The sequence below is a fragment of the Temnothorax nylanderi genome, unplaced genomic scaffold (assembly GCF_030848795.1).
Source record: "Temnothorax nylanderi isolate EJ_2023f unplaced genomic scaffold, tnyl_v1.0 TNYL_tig0005_pilon, whole genome shotgun sequence".
NCBI classification, from domain to species: Eukaryota; Metazoa; Arthropoda; class Insecta; order Hymenoptera; family Formicidae; genus Temnothorax; species Temnothorax nylanderi.
The window spans coordinates 2,006,615-2,028,164 of NW_027249067.1; the positions used below are offsets into that span (position 1 = coordinate 2,006,615).

General features: G+C 37.6%; 1 protein-coding gene across 4 annotated transcripts in view; it reads right to left on the bottom strand.

Annotated features, from left to right (window-relative positions):
* LOC139776278 (glutamate receptor ionotropic, kainate 2) overlaps positions 1–21,550 on the bottom strand; it is a 120,805-nt gene that overhangs the window by 39,176 nt on the left and 60,079 nt on the right. For all 4 annotated transcript variants that reach the window (XM_071712873.1, XM_071712859.1, XM_071712865.1 and 1 more), the window contains exons 5-8: positions 20,297–20,472; positions 19,820–19,873; positions 19,578–19,742; positions 1,804–1,956 (exon numbers count right to left, since the gene is read on the bottom strand). In XM_071712873.1, coding sequence (XP_071568974.1) covers positions 1,804–1,956; positions 19,578–19,742; positions 19,820–19,873; positions 20,297–20,472 — 548 coding nt within the window. The remainder of the gene's footprint in view (positions 1–1,803; positions 1,957–19,577; positions 19,743–19,819; positions 19,874–20,296; positions 20,473–21,550) is intronic.

Genomic DNA, 21,550 nt, shown 5'->3' on the forward strand with positions numbered 1-21,550 from the left:
ACTTTCCGCTTAACGAAGGGTCGCCGAATCAAAATCGTGGAAACTGGATCGAATGTGTTGTAAGAGATTCCGTTGGCGTAGACTGTAGCGCACGTTTTAAAGAGATCTCAGTTTCGAAATTATTATAATTATTTCTATGTAAAATTCGTGTAAAAAAAAAATATATATAAAGTAAAATCAGAAATGTTGCACACATAGTGTACATATTCAGTCGTAATACATATTTCGGAAATAATATCCATTAGAGACAAAGGAAGAGAGAACTGAAATATTGTTTCTTCTTCTCTTCTATAAAACATACTAAATATAATATTACATATTAAATATAATAAATATTCTTTCTCGAGGAAAATAATAAAAATTGATTGATAATAAAATACATAGATCTAAAAACAATTTATAATTATACACAATTTTTACGCTTATATATAGATGTGCGTGTATGTACTTGCGTGATATGTTTTATGAAAGAACAATATCGCGATTTTCTCTCTGTCTCTAGTGGATATCAATCCTGAAACACTGCAGCCGCGGATATCGTGCCTTGTCGGACACGGGAACGGGAAGAATGTCGTACAGGTTGAAAAGGGGAAGTACAACATCACGGAAGGATTTGTGGGCCCTGCCTGTGACAGCTTTGGAATCGTCCATCATGGTATTAAACAATTTATCCGTCGCGCTGCTATACGCTAGTAGCGCGGTGTCTCGCGTACGAGCGACATCACGCTCGCGCGCAAAACGTTGATTGAAATTTATAGAAACGCGCTTTTTCTCACGCTGCCGGATACTCTTTTTACAGCGGGATTATTAGGAGCAGCTCATCAGAGTATTAACAGTCCGAGAAAATTATAAACTGAACTCGATTCGATCGAGAGCTCAAACGTTTAGCTTCAAATAAAAACAAATAAACGCAATGGAAATTACAAATGTATATTTCCACGTATATGTATATTTCTTTACAATGTCTTAATTGTGAGATAGCAATAAAATAGAGATATGAAAGGTATTTTAGCGAAAGTAAGGTAAGGTACTTTCCCGGATTTCATATGCCTGGCACGTACGCGACGGATATCCCAATGTTCCCTTTCGCGCCACGCTAAATATTTGCACGAACCGAGCGGAAACGAGTGCTACTATATTGGATATCGTCTATTTTGGACGTCGGCCAGATCTCAGTAGCGGTAATTTACGGTAAGCCATCGCAGCATGTTTCTTCCCCCTCGGGGTGGTCTCTCGAGGCGGATCTGCCAAGCGCGAGCTAAAGAGCAACGATGGAGCTCCCGGATGGGCGCAGCGGATTTTCTCTCCTTCGACGATATCTATCCTCGGGAAAAGTCGAGAGAGGCAGGTGGCGGCGATGTCGCGACATTGCCGGAGAATGTACGTGGACGGTGTTATGAAAAATTAAAATACGTCCCGTGGGTGTATTTACGCTGGGAACATCGCGATCTTGTGGCGGGAATAAGTATCGTTCTATGCCATAAAAACAACATAAATCTCTGCAATATTTTGAACGTACGTTTATGGAAATAAACAATAAAATTTACGAGATATACATATATTTGCATTTACAATTTATGCAAAATTGTACATTTTGCAACTCCGCGTGTTTTCATCTAATCCCTGTTAATATAATGTTTGTAAATATTTGCATTATAAAGTTTCATATATAATCCAGGTCATTCCAGGTATACGTCGCTCAATATAATTCAAATAATTCAAAGTTGATATTACATGTAATTTACGCATTATATACATGTTCATGTATGTCGGTGTAGAGAAATGCAAAGGAGAGAAACTTACCGAGTTGATATAGTTGGTGAGAGACAAACCGCCGTCCCAGGGGTGCTCGAGCTCGCAGGAAATATTGGCGGGCCTTAAAGCATGGGATTGCTCCAGGGTACGTAATCCCACCGCGAACACCTGTACACTGTCGTACATTAACGCTGGTTCGGCCTGCAAAAATATGAATCTCGGCTTTACTCATTGCTAATGCTCGTCCCGTGATACAAAGCGCGTGTCACATTATTAATACGTCACTTGATGTTGTTACTCTGCTACCTGGAAATGCGAATATTTCTGGTGAATCGCACGTATTAATCAAAATATTACTAGAATTATTCCGCTTCGGATCTTGAAGCGGCTTGCAATTACCATTACATGATTGAAATAGTAGGATATTATTTAGTCATTAAAATCGCAATGAGAGAATTATTCTGGAAACGTTTATTTAATATGTATTTAATTGGATAATGCAAAATTATATTTATTAAGTTAGAAGTAGGTATTAATAATTATAAATTAATATAAATTTTAATAATTATTAAACGTATAGAATAAACAAAAACAATTAATTAAACGTAAAACGAGCAAAATATGAGAATACCGTAGGATTTTCGGAAAGCAAACGGGTGCGAATTATGCGCAGCTCGTAGTGAAATGCTCCGTTTATTAATTGTAACGCTATTAGTCACGTGTGCGCGTTTATTTCCATGAATTATGAAATTCACGGTACGTTGCCGTGTCGAAGTTACGCGCCAGTTCTAATCTAGTCGTCACGACGACGGCGACGATGTTGCTGCGTTCTCGCCGGAAACGTCGGCGGAAAATGTAATATTCAGTGAGAAGAGACTATAGGAGATTTGATGGCGGCGTGCGGCGTGCGGCGTTGCGTGAATTAATTTCGTTCACGCGTTATTTATTCCTGTCCCGTCGAAAGTTTGATGACAATATTTACTGTGAATTTTTTTTTCTTTCTTCTTTCTCTTTTTCTTTGACTGTATAATTATATACAATAGTTGCTGAAGAAAAGTGTTTTTAGCAAAAAATAAATATATATATACATATTATAAACTCTATATACTACAAGGTTTGTTATAATAATTCATGTATAATTCTTGTAAGTAAAATATTTAACATAAGAACAAGCAATACGATGAAAGCATTTACGCTAATTAATCTTTACGCTCATTATCCGATTCGATTTTTTCATAGAAATTATTACTGAAATTCAATATTGATAGAATTGGGATACTGTGTTATTGCGTACTGTTCATTGTATACCAAATTAATATATTAATCGCCAGGGACTGCGTTTTATTATGCATTATAATGCAACCATAACAATACTAATGAAGATAAATAATGGTAATAAAGATTTACTCATAAACGAATAAATGGGAATGGCCTCGATGAAGATCATTATAATTATACCATTCGTAATATTTACAATCTAATTTATACGAAGCGAGTAATCATATTCGTGTAATCAAATGGTATTGATACATTTATCAGCCACCGGTTTACAATTGTCAAAGAATCGCTAATAATACCAATCGTGAAACGTAAAAAATTTTAGTGGTACAACGCGCGGGATGACGCGGGACGGACTATTAGTTTCCGGGATATTTTTAGCGGAAGCCTTCCGGTGCGGTGGTGGCGATCGATGTGAGGTAGTCACGTCGCGAATTGATTTCACTCGTATTTCAGAGTCGTGAAACGATGCTAAGCACGACGCGACCATTCCGCCTGCGACCGCTTCTCGTCTTCATTTCCTTCCCTTTCCCTGCACCTTCTTCATCTCGCTGCGCGTCATGGAAGGCACGTATTTGAGGCGGACAAACACGCGGAAGCATCCAGGAAACGACCGGCGCCCGTGCTTAGTCTTGCGCGTCCCTTCATCACTCGCTATATGCTGCGCCCTTTCTGCTACAAGTAGTTTGTGGAGCTCGACTGTTTGTCCTGGGCTAAAGTGCGACGTGTCCCGCGCCTTCCCGTACGTTGATTCAATATTGCGTTTTCGTTGATGACGCGCAAATTTAGCGCGACTAATCAACTTTTCCGGGCGCGATTTCAACCGATTTCAATGCTCTCGCTTCGGATTTTTCGGATTTCCCCCGAGTGAACAGTTTTTCACGGATTTTTTCTGGCATTTTTTTTTAAATTCTGGATAGCTCCTCGAAAATTCTGATGATTGTTCTCGACGCTCGAAGCGATGAAACTATAGAGGAAAGATTTCCAGTAATATATATTTTGATTCTCGGATAGAAATTTTCTAAAGATAAAATTTTCTCAGAAAAGAACGCTCTGATTATAATTTATACGTTGTCAATATATTTCAGCGCAAATGAAGAAAGTGACATTGTGGTCGCGCGCAAATATCTCTATAATGCGATTTTTCAGACGTCGGGAAGAGCTTTCCGATCTGCACATGGTAAAGCTTTTTCGTGTTGCATCCCTAGAGAATTAAAAATCTGATAGGAGACAGAAAGGTCATTGTTTTATTTACAATATATTATGCCAAGATTATATTTGACTACGCAATGATTTTTTTCAAAGGATTTATATTTCAACGAAAGAATATGTGTGGACGGAGTAATTTAAATTATTCGGAAATTATTTTCGAAAATGGGATTTCAGAACATTTATAATTACTTTCACAGAGTTTGATGAAAATTTTAATAGCACGCTATTAATCTGAAATGCTGTGTTTTGCCCCTTTAATGCTCTTATATCATTATACGTAAATAGTTGATGCTATAACTCTTATTAATCATGGAATAGCAAAGCTCGATAATTGTATGAAAAATTTACAATCATTTCGCTATGTCTACTACGTGGGATGAGTGGCAAAAAGTTACACGTGCAATTTCTGTTCGATATTAATTTACAAAGTATCGACGTCAAGCGTGTTGCGGTTTTATAATTACGCTAAAACCTCGCGGTGATGCGCGGGGCAGTAATAATCCGGAATGAGAATCCGCCAGAAAGTTTGTTCATTCGCCTGAAAGTTGATGAACTGGCGCTAACGTAATTTATGCGGCAGGATACGTAAACGCGCGAGCGCGACAGGAGGACGAAGCGAGTGTGACTCAGGTGGGTGTGAGCATATCCTGCTTGTCTTACCTCTGCCCGAGGCAAACAATAAAGCTCCAGCAAACTATTTGTAGACGCAAATCTCGTCTCGACGAACTTGAAATCTGTCTAGAATAGCTTACGGGCTAACTGCGGGCAGTTATGCTCTCGCTTCTTTTTCTGCGGCGGCAAGAGTATGTTGTTATAAGGAAGTAGAGACTAAATTTGTGCCTAGGGAAATGACTGATTCCTTACATCGCGGTCGGAAATTCCTAAAATTCTTTCAGTATAGAAGCAAGCATTGTTTAGTAAAATAGGCAAACAATCGATTTGTGATATGATATAATTTTGCAAAAAATTTTGCTTACCTCTTTGAAAGTCGAATTATATTCGATATCACATTTCATACCAGTAACTCGAATATCGAGTTATTTTCGAAGTAGATTATTCTAAAAGTTTATTGTATTTTTTATATTATTAAATCTTTAAGTATGTATCTTAAGTATTATTCTTTCAAATATGCTTGTAAAATAAATATATTATTTTTTCAGCTAATAATAATGTATTAAATTATTTAACTCTTTGTACTCTGGAATAAATTCAAATTCCAACAACTTGATAAATAAATAAAACCTCTTTCTTTTTGAAAACATTGAATTTTATTATGACATGTCATAATAAAATTCAATGTTTTCAAAAATAAAGAGGTTTTATTATGACGCGTCATAATAAAATGTTTTCAGAAATAAAGAGGTTTTATTTATTTATCAAGTTGTTGGAATTTGAATTTATTCCAAGATGTAAAGAGTTAAATAATTTAATACATAATTAGCAGAAAAAAATTATATATTTATTTTACAAGTATATTTGAAAGAACAATATAAATAACAGAAAATATCCATATTTGTGTGAAATAATAAAGAAACAAACTATATTTCGTTAATATTTATTAATGCTGGTGAAAGCAAGATCATATCACACAGCAGCAATTAAATAGAAAAAACATTTTATTCACGTAAAGCTATATATCAATATTGATATATACTTTATAAAAAGATTTCAATCAATTGCTATTGACGCTCATGCCTGTCTTTCGGCAATTAACGTTAATGAGAGAAGTCTTATTGAAATGCGTACGCGTGGAAGTGTCAAGAAGGTCTGTCGGTGATACCCGACGATAATGCGATAATAATGTGTGCCACGTCAATCACGTTCGGGTAATATCAATTTTGGTAGGTATTAATGCGGGTGCGAACTGATAGCTTCGCAGACAACTGAAATCATTACACGCGTATCAATCAATTAACGGCCGTTGCTCTATGCAATTTCATTTATTATCGCGCTTCGTCGTACCGCACGAATTCCGATCTATGATTATGGATATAGTAAACGAATAAATTATGCAAGACAATAAAATCGTATCCTTGTTGTAATGCAATGCAGCGCACGTACGCGGGTTTTTGTTTATTGATATAATGTGCGATGTACGATATAGAGTTGTAAAGCCACAGCGCCGTCGTGTGCAAACGGTACACGGGGAGTGACAGGTGTGCGTGGAATAATGCGTCCGTCAATAAAATGATCGTTATATACGAGCGAATAAATTTCCGAATTTTTCCGATCGCTGCACTCATTCGCTGATCGGCCGGTGCGACGCGCCGAGGCGACGATGCGCGAGAGATCGATAAAGCTCGCGATGGTTCGCGTTACTGAATCCAAAAATAAGGCTGGCTATGCCATTGTAATTTTAACAGCAACGTAAATAATCATTGTAGATTGTAGAAAGATTTGCGGTTTTGCAAAAGGAACGTGAAGAGTACTTCGCCTATATTATATCGAGCATTTCTGCTTGGAAAACTACAGCCCCTTGGGGATCCTGCAGCCGTATGATTTATCGACATTATCGTTTTTAGATGGATCTTTTAATTGGCTTTATAGAATTGCAAAAATTTTTTACAGAATTAAAGTACGCACAAAAATCTAGGTACACAAACGCGATTTTATATTAAAAAACACCAAAAAATTAAAAATATTACTTATTTGGGCACATACAGCTGTCACCTGACGACAATATTTGCTTAAAACAAAAATTCTGCAGTTTATACATACATAATGTTTATCATCTTACCTTGGGAAAACATGTAGGAATAATATCGTGCAAGTAGAAGTAAGATTCAATGCGTAAACAAAAAAAGATCCATCGAAAGTTCATTTTAGTAATGCAAATACGGATGCAGAATGACAAGAAGAGCAGCAACAGTAGTTGCCGGATCTTGCGAGAGATGCGAGCAATCGAACAAGGACAGATGTCATTTCGTTAGACAAAGACAGATATAGGGAAAACAAAATTAGAAAGGTTGACATTATCGACATCGAGGAAGTTCGCCTGTCACTGCAGGATCCCCTTAAGCCCCTATATTTGTATGATACTTGACATGACAGTGACAGCTTCAAACGTGTGTTCAATTTATATCGTGTCTTTAATCAAACCGTATAAAATGCCCTGTGTTATTGAATTTGTATTCCGCTTTATTGCGATGGTCGTACAAAATGCAGGCAAGTACATTGAAATCGTGCACGTCTATGCCAATTTGTACATGTACATTTTCCCAGCCGCCTCACTCGATCGGACAACATGGTCCAAAGCGCGATGACGCGTAAACAGAATAACAACGACGGCGCTACGGTAACATATGGATATATTTTGAAATTGCGATCGGCAGGAATAATGAAATCGCATGGTAGGGCCGGAGACGAGTTTTAATCGATGGCACGTGACTGGCTCTATTCATCGCCGAAGCCAAACAGTATTGACAAAACGGAAACTCATAAACCAACACGGGGCAGAAGTCGGCCATCGCAATAACCGCGGAACGGACGATCCTGCTAGTAAACTTTTCGTGTTTGATAGAGAAGGATAAAACGCGCCATTTTGTATAATTCCCTATAATTTGATGGCGTATAATTAGCAAACGCTTTATAATGCCGATATAAAAATAACATAATATGATTTCTAAATATTTATCTTATAGTAACATTATATATAGCAGTTATTGTATGTATGTATAGTAATATTAATCTTGGAATCGTATTATTTATAGATTTCATCATTTTTTATATTCATGGAATTGATGAACCTTACGACACGTAAAAATTAAAAATAATAATAATATTAACGATATGATATAGTTTATAACATGAATACTTCTTTTCACTACAGATTATCGATTTCTTTAACTTGTATATTGTCAAAACAATTTTTATTATTATTATTCTTCCCGCATTTTTGCGGCATCGACATCTGTTCTCTGTATTATTAAAATGAGCCTTGCGAAATGAGTGCAACGTTAACTGTAACTCGCATATACCGTCAAAATGCGAACTCGTACAGTCACGGAATACGCGCCGCAATGCAATTGCGTCCTGCAGGTGCGTGCGTGCGTGCGTGCGTGCCCGCGTTGCGGAAAAATTGCGTCCAACGCATCCGCCGAGTGAATTCGGGAACGACGGGAACTGGGAGAAATTAATGGCCGGCGATAGACGCGGTTATCACTTTTTTCCCCCTGCTTTGGTGATCGGGGAGTACACGGAACCGTACGTGTCGATTGTATCGATTGCGGTGGCTCCCAACCGATATCAAAACATTTTATCGCGGAGCCTCATGAGATCTGACAATCCAATAAAGCGTTTTTCTCATCCTCCGATCAAAAAAGAGGAACCACTCGGAACATCCGCCGACGAGCGGCATCGAGCGCGATCGCTTCGCGTTGCATTTAATATTCTCTTCTCTGTAGGTAGCGCGGGATTATACGCATTTAATTTCACCCTTTTTGAGAGAAGCTGAGTGGATTATTGTGATTACCGCTTAACAGAATTTTATTCACGCGGCACGTCAACGCGTGAATAAAAGTTTAATCGCGAACGGATGAAATCCCTATCTAAGTTTAAAATTTTGTATTACTTTCGATTTATATAGAAAAATGTCATTGTAATTGAATTTTTCTATGTATTTTTTTCATTAAGCTTGACAGATAGATTATCCGCTTTAAACAAGAGATAAGAGATGATGTTTTTAGTAATTATCTAACAAAATTGCGCCCAATTTAATATTGACTGTAACTAATTATAACTGTAACGAATAATCGTGTACTTTCGAAGCAGCAGAAAGAAAAATTTGTCATAGCGAACCTGTTACCTGGTTCATCTGACGTCACCGGTTCGTCGAAAATTTGTTTAATTTAATTAAAATTGAATACGGTTGACTGTGTTTCCTATCAAAACGCTTACGCCTTATTATGCTACGTCGGGATGAAAATGAGGTGGACGGGATCACGCGTATTATCAGAAATCTCTTAGTTGGATGGAAGTTGCGATAGTTGTTGCACCGTGAATACACTCTAGTTATCCGGAGCTAATTGGAGCGTGCTTTTAATTAGCCCGAGTTCAACCAACAGACAGGAATGGCAGCGTGGCTTTACCTAATAGCATTTAACTCGAATGCGCATTGAGGCAATTTAAAGTTTCACATTCTTCGGATGCATAATAACCGACGAAAGTCGTCGATGTCACTCAATTGAATGTTACTCAAATTGCATTATTCACGCGCTAGATGATTGCCATGCGTAATGAGATTCGCGATTTGCGCTAGTCGCCTTTATTCAGATACTACTCTGTAGTACATGTGTGACACTTAAAATTACGATTAAAAATTGTTAAAAAAATTTTCCAACTGCAATATATCGCTCGAGCAAATAATTTTTGAGAAACTTAACATTATTTATATCACCATAAAACTGACCTTTTAAAAACAAGGTAAAAAAAACAATAAAACCTTTTTACCTTTTTCTTACCTTTTGTAAAAAAAGGTAAAAAAAGGTCCGCGCCTATCAACATAGTTGTTGTGCGAAACAATGTTGCTTTAATCTATTTTTGCTATAAGAGTAGTGGTATCGAATATCGTGCAAAACTGAGCATGAATTTATGTACATCATAAAATTTAATTCTTTTATTATCATATTATCACTTAGTAGAATAATAAAATATCTAATGCAAAAGAGAACTTGGTATTATATAAAAAAGTGTGTTTATATCACATGACATTTCTTCGCAACCGATTGAGTTTATAAAAATTATTAAAAATTTCATCCGCTTATGTTTATTTCTACCAATGTGGATTAATTTTATTCTCAGTTTAACTTACTTTTTATCTTTTTCTAATTCTTAGAACTAGAAAAAGATAAAAAGTAAGTTAAACTGAAATTAAAATTAATCTGCATTTACAGAAATGGACATTAGTCGTTTCTTAAATATGACACACTGCAAAGCCAAGTGTGTAATTTTTACACATTTTTCAAAAAAATAACACGCGTACAAATGCGTAAAAAGTGACTACACGATTTTACACATTTAAATGTGTAAAAATACCACACTTGGATTTGCAGTGCATTCGTGCCTCCGCTCAACTCGATGATTCGGATGTAGACACACTCTCTGTCTCGTTGCCCATGTCGCGCGCGTGTATACCATTTGGCACCAGACATTGCATGCCGCCATGCCGTGTCTCTCGATTTTCGAATGAATATTAAGTTCATCCGATTATCTTATTTCCCAAACATTTCAAAATATTTATCGTGGTGTTAATTCATGAAAATTCCATATTTTTCTGATAACTAGAACGGTCTGCAATTGAAAAAGCTCGCATTGCAAATAAAATTTAATTTAATTTCACGATTTCAATAAAATAATTACAAATATTTCAACAACTTGTAAAAAATATACGCTTTATTGCATTAAATATACAATTTGCAATGTTTCCAAAAAGCTCCCATACATATGCGCACGATGACGCTACGCTATATTCGACAGAATGACGTCGTATTCGGCCAATACGAGCGACCGCATGAGACTGAACGGATTGCTTCATCGGTCGAGACCTTGACGTCCTGGAAATTGGCAATCTCGCGTGAATAATGAAGAAACTGGCAATCGCGTATACCAGTCAAGTGTCCGGTTGCGCCAGATTTAAGTCTTGTCCGAGTTGGATGGATCGGTGGTTAGCCGTTGGGCATTCGTTGGCTTTAAGCTCCCCTTGACAAGGAAGGCCGAAACTTTGATACCTCCTAATCCACGATCCAACTCCCATCCGGATAATCGCGCCACGGAATTAGTTCGAAAAGGTCTGTCATTTGTCCGACTCGTCGGCCCGCCTCGTCTCTTTCTTGAAACGCGCACTTAACTTCGCGACGAACGACGACGAGTTCGCTTCACGACCTCCTCGGTCCGGTCTCGGGATCGGTCCGTTCATTAGCATTTAAAGCGAAATGGAAATGCCTCGTCAAACTACTTGCTGTCTAGCGCCGAGATCTTCACCTTTTTTGTTAGTTAGGTCAGAAATGTTGCAGGTGAGGAGTCTGAATAGCTCGCAGATGACAATCAACTTGGCGGAAGTTAAATATTATTTGCCACTACTAACGCCACAGTGATTAATGACGTTTTAAAGATCGGTCTACTGTAACATTTTACTGAACGTCTTCATTAAAATATAAAAGACGCGGTGTGTTATCTGAATTGGCCTACTTAGTGTCTAACCGAGTCTAACGGCATTCATAAGCGCGAAATGCGCAAATGGACGTTTCTCGTGCTACACGTATTTTTACTCATCGTAAATTTCGCCTTCGAGTAGATCCTTTTAAGTAAGTGTCCATTTACCGGAATCCCCCCCCGTCCCGAAAAATTCTCCGTTATGAAGATAAATTTCTTCCTCTTAGCCCGACGTAATTGAAATAAATATTACTCGGAGCGCGGATTCCGAAACAAATCTTGCTTTATGTCGCGGGGATTCCACGGGCGCGAATTTCTTCCTTTCCGTTTCGGCCTGTTTGGCAAGTAGAAATTTCTTTACGAACCCGCTTAACCAATCTTCTACGTGCAAGCGTCGCTCTCGGCCCAGCCGGATAACGGGAAGAGAAACGATTATGATCTTTATCCTGCTTGCCACCGACTAGCAAGCCGCGATCCGATTTGTTTAACTCTAAGGATGTCTTACAGCCCCTCCTCAGGAAATCTTTAACTTAATCAGGCTTCTAATGTAGATAATTCGCAGCGTATACCATATATTACGCTCATCGACGCATTTAGAAGTTATTATCTTGTTACGAAACATCTGTCGATTTTAATGGCAGGATTCGTTAAGTTTACTCTTTATGCTTACTCTCGTATAACTTTATGCCATCCTTGATGGTATGTATCTAATGTATCATTGAACTCTCTATCTCGCAAAGATTTCAGAATTAAAAATTTTTAGATTAAATTCTGACATCGTTGAATTCTTTAGTGCTGCTATTTTATATATATCGTAAAGAATTATAAAAATGAAAAGACACCGATACAATTTTTTTTTATAACCTGACATTTTGCGAGCGATATTTTGTAAACCTGTTGACATCATGATGGACAACGTTTTCAATTTCAAATTGAGAATTTTATATTGTAATATTGTGTGTATATGATGGAGAGAACAGAGGGAAGGGGGAGAGAGAGAGAAATAAAGAGAGAGAAAGAGAGAGACAGAGAGAAAGAGAACAGCGAGGAAAAAAAATATAAACCAAAGGCTGCATTTGATGTATTGCTTTTCTGTTGAAAAAAAAAATCACGATACATACGCGCCTATCACAATATTATATTTGCTACAATAGTTGGAGCTATGTTTACTTTGCTGTCGGGAAATGTAACAAATTCCTGCTGCATGTTTTGATACATTGTTTTCTTTCCGCATAACAAGAATGTAAAAAATTTGGCGGTATTTCCCATCTATTTTATGTCACATTTTTTATATTTCTTTCAAATTTAATTTTACAAACATTAATACAAATTATGATATTATGTTTAATTAAACGCTCTTGAGCGTATTTTATGTTTTCCGTTCTCTTTTACATGCTTCAATGCAATCCGAAAATTTTATTGCTGTATCACGTTATAAAGATCTGTTGGCGTGTTAAACTTCAATTGTCATTAAATCCATTGAGCATTATGGAACTGCAAATCACAATTAATTGGGCGCGAGGAATTAGTCGGGTAGCGCGCAATAATGAACTTCTGTATTTTATGTGAAGAAAATTCGCATTGACCGTGGCGCGTTCCGGTTCCGGTAATGACTCGTAATAATACGCCAAGCTGTTTGCAGCGACCGCTGTAAATTGGTTGTTTGTAATCGGTCTGGTATTGACAGTTTAGCAAGCAGCGGATATAATTTATGATTGTGAATGTCCGCGATCGTTAGGCTCTCGTGTATATTGCGGCATAAAAGAATTTTTAAAAAATGCCTTTTGTCATCCTAAACAATTGTTTCTCACATTTTAACAAGCCTGATTACCCTATCTTAATAACTATGTTATTACGATATTTAAATTATTATAAATTTATTTAAAAATTTTGAAAGAATTTCATATGGGAATAATATTTAACGGCATAACAGACATTCGCGATTAGTAAAACATGTGTTAGTTCTTGCGGCTCGCCGCTGTAGATTTTTCCTAAAAAAGTTCCACCCAGGCCACTGTCATTCTAGCCATATTTCTGACCACTGCAGTCGCCACGGGAACTTACCTTCCTAGTATGACTACACCCCGGTTGCCAAATAAAATAATAAAACCTTTCGAGTGCGAGATAGCCTGATTTATAGCACTGAGAGCAAAGGTTATCCTGCCATGGAGCAGGGTATTCAGTGATTCATTGGCCAAGCGGATTGGAGAAGAGTTAAGAGAAATATGAGACAGAGAGATAGAAATCTTGATGCCCGGGTTCTTCCTTCCCTTTCTCATTAATCCCCGCGTTAAGTGAAAATTAGTAATTAATGGCCGCTCGTTACATATATACACGTTCAAGGATAGTTTATAAATGTGCAGTTTTTTCACTCTTGTCTGACCAAGGAAGGATGTTTCTACTTATTGTAATTAATCCTACTCTGTGTGTACATCTCTCTTTTACATTTTAAATATAATAAATAAATTGTTAAGCAAAATTGTCATTATTGTCAATTAAAAAATTAATTAGTTAAATTTTGTATCTTTAAGTAGTCTTTTCAATGTTACATTTATCCAATTTAAATCAATTATGAACATATAAATTCAAAACTCTGTCCCATAATTCATTTTTTATCGAAAAGTTTATTCAGCATGTCGTATATTATTTGTTGAGAAAACATTAAAAAATGCTATAATACATTATTAATATTCTAAAATCTCTTGTTCTTTATATATAAAAAAAGTTCCGGATAAAACAACTTTTACAAACTCTTTTCCAGAATTGCATTACTAACGTGCCTAAAACATATAATTCTTTTTTTCACGGAAGTCGTTGGAGCTTACAGATTCGTGCAATTAGGCGCGCCTATATTCACCAGAGGTGGTTTCTTCATCACGATTCGATGTAGATCTTTCTCATTACCGCCGTAACATCAGCGGCTCACATACCTCCGCCCGCTTCGCGTTTTCATCCGTGGACGAGACTGAAAAAGTCCATCTCGCCTGCGCGCGAGGTTGTTAGCTCACTCGTCGAGAGCGCGAGGTAAGAAGGGAAGGAAAACGAACGAGCAGGTGGAGAGGAAGCGCGCGTTGCCGGTAGTCGACGCGCGATCAGTATGCATCTGCGGTTTCCACGTTGATGTAACAAGCTTCTTCTTATCCGGCCGCGTTCTTGTCTCACTCGTTCCCGTCACGTGAGAGTCGATCTCTCGCTCTTCCTCTCGGTCTATGTACCCTACTTACATCGGCGCTTCTTGTGTGTAACCACCCACGTCTATATTTTCCCCGTTTCAAAGCTTGAGTCGCGGTGAGTCTAGAGGGAGAGTTAACCAGGTATGCCCGCCGCGCTTTTCTCGGCGGTTGCTTTCGCTTGCTGGAACCCGCCTACTTCTTTCTCTCGACCTCCGACGCCTACTGCGCCCCATTTCCTTTTTCTTCTTTTGCCTCTCCTGCTTTCCGCCGAGCGTTGATTGTGACCGAGCTTTTTGCCCGGCTTTGCCGGAGCTAACTCGGTCGTTTAGCGACGCGGGAAAGGAAGCGGCTGACGGGTGCGAGGGGTCGACGTCGGTGACAACGGAACTTGGTTGTGGTGGAGTGACGGGGGATGCAACGATGCACGCCCGGAGTGGTGTCGAAACAAAAGCCGCCATAGGTAATTTCACCACCGGGTTGCGTAGTGAGAGTGTGGGCAACGCGACGACGCGACGCGACGAAGCGAACAGGTTGTCTTCGACAATAGAGAGACGTTTGACAATTCGCTTGAAAGCGAACAGGAGGTATTATCTGGCAGCCGCTCGGGAAAATTGTCGGGAAGCTCTTAAACTTGCGGTGCAATGATGAGTCGTGTGTTTCGTGTTCGAAACACACGCTTCGAAGTATTTTTGATCCCCGATCGTATAGCGAGTTAAAATTAATTCTTTATTCGTAATTATTATGATTGTATGTAATTATAATTGTTTTATTTTAATTATGATTATTATAATTGAATTATAACGAAATAAAGAGATAGTTATGCATGCTAAAAGAATTATTAACATATTACACTTTTTTCAGACGATATTAAATTAACAAATTTTGAGGAACACGAATTTGTTGCTCGCCCATCATTGCGCAACGATCATTTTTAAAAGCGAAAAGAAGTCTTAGAAAGACACGAACACCTGCAACCATTTCACTAACAAGATAAAATAATAATAACAGTCGCGGACTCTAGAGCTTCTGTGCTTCTTTTGACATCTTCGTATATGCGTGCATGTTGCGTATGTGCATGTAATAAATTAATAAAATTACAAAAAAAATACGCACTCGAATTTGCTGTAACTTTATATAATTATACAATTTAATATATAGAATTCTATTACAATATAAAATATAATATTCATCAAGCAAAATATCTTTGGATTTTGACTCAGTTTTTCGCTCGGATTTTCACGAGCACATCTTAAATCTAACTTTCCCTTATCTCTGGCAATGCTCCCGGGTAATTACATGGACATTTACTTCGGGCGCAGACGTTAATTCGAGTTGTTTCGTTAATATCCACCAATACGACCACGCCTGATAACATTTTTGCAAGCAATTAGACCGTCCCGGAATGGCCACGTAATCTCGCTGCCTTAGCGCCCAAAATTCCGACAAACAATACACGCAAAAAATTCCGCTACTGGGTCATAATCTTGAATACCGAGCGTCCCAGAATTCGATGGTCGACGGCACACCATTTTCCCGCGGAAAGCTTTAAGTTAAGTTTTCTGCAATGCAGCGATGGCAAGGGTGAAATATAGAAGTAATTTATCGGGATCAAGATGCTCTTCTTGAGTACTTTTAAGTAAGTGAGTCTTGCAATTCGCTTTCAAAGTGTATATTACATTCGAATATTACGCGCGCTTCCGTATTGTACCGCCTCGGGAAGTTTAACGGCTGTAGCGGAAGTAATTAGAGAACTCTTTTCCTCGTGGACCTAAACCCGGGCATTTCCTCATGAATTGTAAATGTGACCAAGTTTTTTAATCTTAGTATCGTATCTGGAATTTCAGATTGTCTATTTACAATTCGTTCTTGCCGCTATAGATGCAAAGAGAAAAGAGAAGAGTTTCGATTATCTCAAAAATAGAATATTGAGGGATTTATACTCAGATTTATACAGTTTCCATCTTTTTTTTTTTAAATAAACGCGAATAAGTTTTATTACGAGTTATCACTTTAGAATCAATTATTTTTGCATCTTTTTAAGAAGTTTTATAAATATTCATAAAAATAAGAATTAATAGGTCTAAGAACGAGATATCGATATAGTTTGAAAAGTGATATTAAAGTGATGTCACTCGCTGAATAAAAGATTATTTTCTTTCATCCTTTCCATCGCAGTGGTAGCGAATAAATAGCGATATTTCCCGGCATATTTTCCGAAAAGGGCAAATATACATTTTCTAAGGAAATGTAAACTTTATCCTTCCGGATGGTCGTTCGGACGAAAGATCGCGCTTTTCTTTCCGACCGGTCGGAGCGTCCCCTGGGTTTTGTTACACATGCAAATAATCCCGTGGTGTTCCTGAAACGCCGGTTACGCCGGCCCTTCGAGAGAACGAGATTTGAGGGTGTAAAAAATAATAATAACCGCACAGAACGCTCAAGGCACAACGCAGAAATTTCCAAACAATGCCATCTTATTTGAATTATCAGTGACGATGTCAAAGAGGTGTTTTGCGCAAATGTTTTTCGCGTATTGCGCGCAAAACATTCCTTTCACTTGTTGTAAATATCGCATATTTCGTTTGAGAATAAAAAAAAAGTCACTATTTATAGAGAGAGATAAATATATTTCAGTTCAGCGATGTGAATCATCTACATGTTTGTGAAATTTCGTTGTGAAATCACGCGCCTGGAAAACCGATTTATTTATTCAGGTTTCAAGAACGGATTATATATTTGCACTGAAGCAATGTAGAAAAGTACAAACTGAATAAACAGAAGGTCTGCGTATTAATGCACACGATCCATTTCGTATAACATAAAATATTTGTTTAATAAGAAAATGATATTGTGTACGACTCTGACATGTTAAACAGATCTTTATAAGGTAAACAAAATTATTTTTTTACGGATAATGTTTTAATATAAGCTGTTATATTATGATTAAATAAATTTTTGAATTTGATTAAATAAAAAGGATTAAATAAATGAAAAATAAAAAATATATATATTTGTTTCAATTGCGTCTTGAACGAAAGTATCCAAAAATAAAAAAAAGAACAGAAGATTCAAGTGCTCTTAAAACCTCCAAAAATCCAAGAAATCCGACAACTCGAGAATTTGAGAAAACTGGTACAGGAGTTTCTTAAGCGAGCGAACGTAACAACTTAAGGGTTGAAAATAGCGATCTGTCATTGACGTAGATTTATAAAATCTAAAGATTGAGAGAAATATAATTAAATTAGTAAAAAAAAAATTAATATGTAAAAATCAACAGCGCTCAGCTCTCTCGATGAGTCGTGGAAGCTCGATTAAACATGCGTTGTGCAACTTCTTCGCGAGTACGCGCGGTGCTTCATTGACACGCCATTCGTCGTATTCACGCCTGCACGCATGTGCGTGATACGAAACGCGATTATGGACGGCCGTCGTCGCGACGCGATAACATGGAGATTCACGAAGTCGTCGAGGTCGTCATCGTCGTCGTCGCGACAACATTCTGATCTGCATCTAAATTGGAAAAAAGCGTTAAGCTTCACGCGTCGTGAACTCGTTGCGTATCCGGCCGCGGATTTTTATATGCATACGGGTGTGTGATAATTCTGTTACACATCATCAGACGAAAGAGTATAGCAAGTTTTCTCCCTTGCGTTTCCTCTTTCGCATATAGATTCATTATTCTAATACTCTAAGTGACAAAAATTTTTAAAAGTTATTTTCTCTCTATTGCGTAATGAGTAATTATCTAGAAAACGGATAGAAACCTCATTTATTTTCGTTTCATATATATAACACTGATAAATTTCCGATTACAGCAAATAATATTTCGTAAATTGAGGATTAACGCAATATAACTTGTTAATGAAAAAGATTGTTCGAGCGGATAACGTGTATGTATGTTGTCTAAACGTATGTTGGTGGAATTTGTAACTATGCAATTTGGATAGACAATTAAAATGCAAATATAATTTCTTTTTCCATATGCATTACGAGAAAATCATATATCATAATTCAATATAACCGTCGAATTGACTAGAGAAATATGTGTGCACAAAGTACAAAGTCAAACGCTGAATTTCTATTTCCCGATATCGCGGTATCTGAGTATTTTTATGTAGATTTGAAATTTTACGATAGCATACTCACACACGCGCTCGTGTTTTTTTTACTAATATATACGTATACATCATATATATTTAGATCAGAGCTAGTAATAAAATTAAAATAACTTGAAAGCGAGTTTGTTTCATTGATATTCTTTTACGTTACTGACAATTTATTTCGATATCAATATCCACTACGAGCTTGTTACGTATAAGCGGAAGAGAAAAGTTTTCCGCTTTTGATATTTTTCGACAACTTTATCGTTGCTTCGAAAAAATCAATGCCTGTTACTTTGGTAACAATGTGGCCTGTTGTTACCTGCGTACGCAGCATTACTAGCGATGTGGCAACACACGCGTCGTTTCGAATAGCTTTTATCGCCCCATAAAGCATTCGGTGATGTTGACATATTGGTATTGAAGCTGTTATAGGTGCGGTAACGTATGTATATGTGACGATAAATTGTTTTACATCTTTCATTGAGATCCTGCCAATCTTTCAAAGGCGCGATGTAGCTTGCCATCCCGTGCGAAATAATGGCCGATAAAACATTATCGTGAAACGAAAGTATAGTACCTCAGTATGTTATGCTTTACGAATATAATACGGGAACTAATCGTAAAATACGATCTTGCCGTAACCACTGAAACATTTTCCAGCGAGATTTCAAATCGGTTTTTCTTTATCAATGCAAAAGCGTATATTTTTTGCATTACAAAATGCGAAATCATTATATATGCAAATATATCGAAGAAACATTAAACCATAAAATAGATGTTTAAATTCTCGCGTCTCAAGCATCTTACGTCTTTAATTATAAAATCGAGACTCGCAAGCATTGTATGTATCTTTTCCAATATGTGTAGTGCACACGTTTCTACAAACAAAAAGCTCATGTGTGTTCACCTGGATGATCCTCGATTTATTGAGGATTGTGTTGCCCGACGGCTGATAGCGTTCCATGTCCCTCAGGATACTACGTACGCCGACGTCATCCGCGTCGACCAAACGAAAGGCAGTGATATTGACAAAATTGTACTTGAAGTCCTCGAGGTCGAAGGTTTCGATATCCTGCGGAAAGCGAGCGAATCGAGTCGCGGACCAAGTGGGTCTTTACTTGTGCATTTCAATATCCCTAGGGTACTTACGAAAGTCGTGAAGAGGTAGTGGTACTTGTAATCATTCATCTGCAGCTGCAAGATCTGCAATATATGCGAAGCGACACGGTCAGTCGAGGCTGCTTCCGCGAAAAGGAATATATATTTTAAATACGAGTCAGTGATCTTAAAATCGGAGCATGCCCAATTCTTTTTATCTTAGCACGAGTTTACGGTTACTTTAATTTCTTAAGTATATTTCTTTTACGTATAAATTTTTTGTAACAATTTGGAACTAATCATACTAATTTTCTCAAAGACAATTCAAGCATAATATCATTAATATCTTTCTGTAATTTCTTAATAATCAGTTTTGCACATTTTTATAATTAAATAATAAATTTTCCTTTAAATCAATAATAATTGTAAAATATCAGGAAAATAACTTATATATATAATGTATCTGTATGAAAATATGTAAAATGTGAGAGAGTGGGATGATTTGTAGATACATATAGGATAATTTACCATTCGTAGAAAATGATGCATGTGCTCGGGTTTTGTGTCCACGATGATATTTCGAATTTCCTTGCTCTTTATTTCGGAGAGGACCTGCCTGTACGAGTCGCGGTCTGCTTGCCGGAGGCTGACTTCGATATCACGGATTTTCGGTGACTTCACTAGCTCTCGAAGCTTCACCAATCCTGAAAACCGAGGCAGATACGTTATTTGTCTCAACAATATATACATATATATACCAATGAACGCTAAATGTAAAGAGTTAATTTCTGAAGAGGGTTTCGAAGACGCGAAGACACGATTGTCGATGTCAACGCGAGCGAATCGTTTGCTTCGCGATCTCCGCGGGGAATTATCAGGTCGGTCGCTTAATGGCACGTGAAACCCGTGAATCGCGCTATCCGACGAAATCAATACTCTCCAGCGCCTAAGTAATCAAGGTATCTGACTTGCAGGTCTTCCGAGGAGACACAGGCTCTATTCTCTTGCAAGTTACCGGCGGGAACTTCGACTTTCGAGATTCCGACACGTGCCGGAGACGGGCGGCAACGTTTCGGCCTGTCAGTTTCCTTTAGGGCACGGAGTGCCAAAGTCGGGATAATCTTTCACGGTAAACTCCGCCCATGCAAACGATCCGCTGATTGATGCGTTCGAGTTTGCTCGGGAGCATTGACGTCTAAATATATACCGATCGTATCACGTTGAAGAGTGGTCTACGTATATGAAGTTACACAATTTTATCTTCGTTTAAAAGTTTCTAGCGATATAAAAAATAAAAAATTACATCACATCTATCAGTTTTACTTGTATCATCAAGTCGAATGATTAGCATCAATCATTAATTTGATTTGAGGCAAATTACAAAATATTCCGTACATAGAAGTGTGTTCGCACATATCTTCTGCTTTGTAAAAAAAACATGATAACGTTTTTTGACAAGTAGAAACTCGATATAATCACAAATCGCTCTTTAAGGAAAAAAGAGAAAAGAAAAAGAAAAAATAATGTTTGCCTTGCATAAATGTACGCTCAAGTGTTAACAGCAATTAATCCAGGAGCGAGTAAGAAACCGAGTTTAATTGAAGCCGTGTCAAGCGGTAACTCGAGGAAGACCAATGTTCTCATGTAAGCAGATTTTGTATCCCGGGGGACAACATCCGACGACTATCTTGGGGAACACTATGAATAACCGCTGAAATAGCTCGAAGTTAAGCGTGCATGTTTCGTTGGTACACCAATACTGTGACAACCGAGTGTAGTATC